The sequence below is a fragment of the Carex rostrata genome, chromosome 25, assembly GCF_964058835.1.
Source record: "Carex rostrata chromosome 25, lpCarRost1.2, whole genome shotgun sequence".
In the NCBI taxonomy this organism is placed as follows: domain Eukaryota; kingdom Viridiplantae; phylum Streptophyta; class Magnoliopsida; order Poales; family Cyperaceae; genus Carex; species Carex rostrata.
In genome coordinates, this window is record NC_135942.1 from 1657590 (window position 1) to 1661921 (window position 4332).

General features: G+C 37.8%; 1 protein-coding gene across 1 annotated transcript; it reads left to right on the plus strand.

Moving 5' to 3' along the window:
- Positions 1-296: 296 nt before the first annotated feature.
- Positions 297-2301, plus strand: LOC144543764 (cytochrome P450 86A1-like). Its single transcript, XM_078292159.1, has one exon. It carries the CDS (start codon positions 407-409, stop codon positions 2057-2059), a length of 1653 nt encoding a protein of 550 aa, XP_078148285.1. The 5' UTR covers positions 297-406; the 3' UTR covers positions 2060-2301.
- The last annotated feature ends 2031 nt before the right edge of the window (positions 2302-4332 follow it).

The window sequence follows — 4332 nt, forward strand, 5'->3', positions numbered from 1 at the left end:
GGTTAATGGTTGAACAACATTTGACCTTAGAGACTTGGATCTGAGAGACTGAGACCAGTATCCTTAGTTGCCTAACTTTTTTTAGCTAGGCAAACGTTTATTCTTGTAAGAACAACCTTTTTAGATTATTTCTTGTTGGTAACTTTATTGAAAACTATGGGTAACCCAGTTGTCCTTTTCTATGTTTCTACTTTTTTGTATAGAAAAAAAATTCTCTTGTTTCATAAGCTAACTATTTCCTGCTTGGCTTCTTGCGGCATATATATATGCACTCACTTCCCTGCAACATTCTCAACGCTTCTTCCACAAATCAAACCGAGCAACTTATATCGATCCTAGCTGCTCAGTCTATTGACATCAATTATTCTCAGTTCCATAAATTAAAAAAAAAGTATCTCTAGTTTACATGGGCATCACCATGAGCCAGAGTTCGGAAGTCGACAACAGCATCCATCTCTTCATGGTCGCCGCATCCGTCATAGTTGCATCTGCTTACATGATGTGGTTTTCTGTTCTAAAACAACGCCTTTCAGGCCCACGAATGTGGCCCATTGTTGGCAGCCTTCCGGCTCTGATCACCAACCGTAAGCGCCTCCATGATTGGATTGCTAACAATCTAAGATCCACCGGTGAGGCGGCCACATATCAAACCTGCATCTTACCGTTGCCCTTTGTAGCACGCAAGCAAGGGCTTTTTACAGTTACATGTAACCCACGCAATCTTGAGTATGTCCTTCGAACTCGTTTTGAGAACTATCCGAAGGGGCCCATGTGGCAGTCTGCCTTCCACGACCTGCTCGGCCAGGGAATATTCAACTCTGATGGCGAGACATGGCTTCTCCAACGCAAAACAGCCGCACTCGAGTTCACCACACGGACGTTGCGGCAAGCCATGGCAAGATGGGCCAACCGGGCCATCAAGACCCGGCTTTGGTACATCTTGGCTGCGCACTGTGATGTGCCAGGTGCAAGTGTTGATCTCCAAGACCTTCTTCTCCGCCTTACCTTTGACAACATATGTGGCCTCACCTTCGGTAAAGACCCTGAGACATTGTCTCTTGACCTTTCCGACAATCCCTTCGCCTCAGCATTTGATTCTGCAACGGCTGCAACAATGCAGCGGTTTCTGTACCCGACATTTCTATGGCGAATTAAGAAGGCCTTGGGGATGGGGAGTGAGAAAAGCCTTCAAAAAAGCCTAGAGGTGGTTGACCAATACATGACCGGGGCCATAGCTGAGCGCAAGGCAAGACCTGCCGATGATCTCTTGTCCCGGTTCATGAAAAAAAAAGACGGCAATGGCAAGGCATTCCAAGATGACGTGCTCCAATGGATTGCTCTAAATTTTCTACTCGCTGGCCGTGACACCTCATCGGTAGCACTGAGTTGGTTCTTTTGGACTCTCATGCAACGTGCAGATATAGAAAGAAAAGTGCTACTTGAGATTGCCACAGTATTAAGGGAGACTCGAGGAGAGGATACTGCCAACTGGACAGAGGAACCATTGGATTTTGATGAGCTGGAACGTCTCGTTTACCTTAAAGCTGCTCTTGCTGAGACATTGCGTCTCTATCCATCAGTGCCACAAGATGTGAAGTATGTCGTGGAGGATGATGTGCTACCAGACGGCACTGCCGTGCCAGCAGGTTCAGCCATTACCTATTCAATCTACTCAGTGGGGAGAATGGAGAGCATTTGGGGGAAAGACTGCATGGAATTCAAGCCGGAGCGTTGGCTCTCAGTAGAGGGTGACCGGTTTGAGCCGGTAAAGGATTCGTACCGGTTTGTGGCCTTCAATGGTGGACCTAGGACTTGCTTGGGCAAGGACTTGGCGTACCTCCAAATGAAATCAATTGCATCAGCTGTACTTCTCCGGCATAAGGTGGTGCTCGTGCCGGGGCATAAGGTGCAGCAGAAGATGTCGCTCACACTCTTTATGAAGAACGGGTTACGTGTGCATGTCAAACCAAGGAATCTCAAGGATTATGTTAGTGCTCGTTTATCTATTGACACTGTGGATCCAGTCACAAATGGCATTGTCACAGCTTCTGCAGCTTAGAGATGGATGCTGCATAATTTAATATGGAAGGATTTGTTGAATTGAGGTCCAATGGTTCCGTTTGGAGTTTAAGGGACTAGAAGTTTTGTGTTTTTGTCTACGCATGTATGTATTAAGTGCTACAGGGCCTGGTTTCTAGTCTTTCATGTTTCGTTCCTGAATTCGATCAGGTGTGAAATTCTTGTTAAAGTGAAATACGTACAGACTATATATATTGATTTGTTTTAAACTTGCTGAGACAATATTTCGTGTTATTTGTCTTCATAATATCAGTTCTTTTTATTTTTTAGTTAATATTTTATCTGTTATTTAATTTCATGCCCCTCCAAAGATATATTAATTGTCTTTTTTCTCTGTTTTGGTTACCATCCTTCAATATTGGTTGCAACCAACTTTGCCTAACAAAATAAAACAAAAATAACAAAAAAAAAAGGACATAAAAAAACATGCATATGAAAAGCAACTTTGAAAAATTAATACAGATTACAACTTTTGGAATATATGTAGAAAGAGATAAATTGATAAGGAAAAATTTTAAATGTCTCTCTTTCTCAAATCCAAGCTTACTCTTTTATGAAATAAAGATTAATAAACTTTCAGAATATTAATCAGGTCTTAGTGATAGAATGACGACCAATCATCATAATTTGAAAACTTTGGTTAATTACTACTATGTAACTATTTTCAATATTTATGCTGTGCAATTAAAATATCTACTTAATTGTTCTGGACATGTAGATCAATTTATTTTGTAGCATTACTAATATGTATTTCCATGCACCATTCTGCTCTCGATGGACAAGATCGCTATACATAATGGTATCTTTTATATAATATCTAAAACATCAAGTCAATTTCAGATTTTCTTTTCTTGATTTTTTTTTTTTTTTTGCTAAAGACAGACAACAGATAAGCATTACTATTTTGTTAATGTAGGACCTACCCGCAAGACTTTGATAGAAGGCTAGAAGCTTGTTTAACTTCAATGTATAAACTAACATCATTTCCTCTCAAAGACAGCCTAACCAAAATAAAAGAATATATATATATATATATATATATATATATATATATATATATAACTAAATTTAAGAACTCTTTTTAATACAATTGGTCGCCAATGTTAACCTTAAAAAATAATTAACAACTCTTTTGAAAAATTAGTGTTCATCACATGCAAGATCACGCTCGACAGCGGCTGATAATGGCATCATATATATGTTGCATTATTGACTTCAGCTGTAGAATCAAATTTAAATGACTCATATTAGATTTTTTTTTTTTTTAAAAAAAAAAAATCATCTTTCTCTACAACATGAAATTATTACATCGGGTTTGATTTTGTGACGACGCAACCATTTTTACAAGCACACACTCAAATTAATAAAGAGTTAAATTGTGGAAATTTAAGGAATAGATAAAGTGATGAACAATTGTTCTTGTTTCTGTTCTGATTTTTACATGTTTTGTACATGGGTGTATATATAAGCCTAAATTACATGTGTATCTCTACTAGCCGTTAGGCTACTTCCTATTTTGCATTGGCTGGATATATTGCCTAATTACATCCTAATTATTACCTAATTACAGAAATCTAGCTGGGTACTAATTATAGCTTGACAGCTATCAATTTGAGGCTAGCTTGATTTGTTGCCTAAGTTAGCCTATGATGAATAATATTCTGAGGCTAATATTATTCTTTCTCAACATAAATAAAAAATATAATTTTTTAGATAGTTTGAAAAGATATATCTAGACATTTTTTTTATAGGATTGCCATGGTTCTCAATAAAAAAAAATACAAATAATTGTCAAAATAGACAAGGTAAGAAATTTGCGTTCCTTTATCGGTTAAGTGCTGAAGACAAAAAAATGACATTGTATGATTGGAGGACTGAAGGACAATTATATATATGCATTAATGTCATGATCTGTTCTTCATATTTTGTACTTCTCATGAGCAAGATGTTTGTGTTTGTGAAATGCATGTCATGATTATTTGGTGTTTTTCAGAACGAGATGTCTGTGTTTCTGAGAATATCAAGTGCATGTGGTTGGAATGAGCAGGATTTCTGCACGCAAGTAATGCATGCAACTAGGAAAATTTCGCCGCTAGGACAACATAACCTATATATCTACGCATAAAGAGTTTTTTTTAGTAATTAAAAAATACTTCTTTTTTTTTTTAGAGAAAAATGAAGGTCACGCCTTCAAGTTCCATTAAAATGACACCAGAGATGTTGTGTTTTTACAAAAGCTGGCCTAGAGGCAAT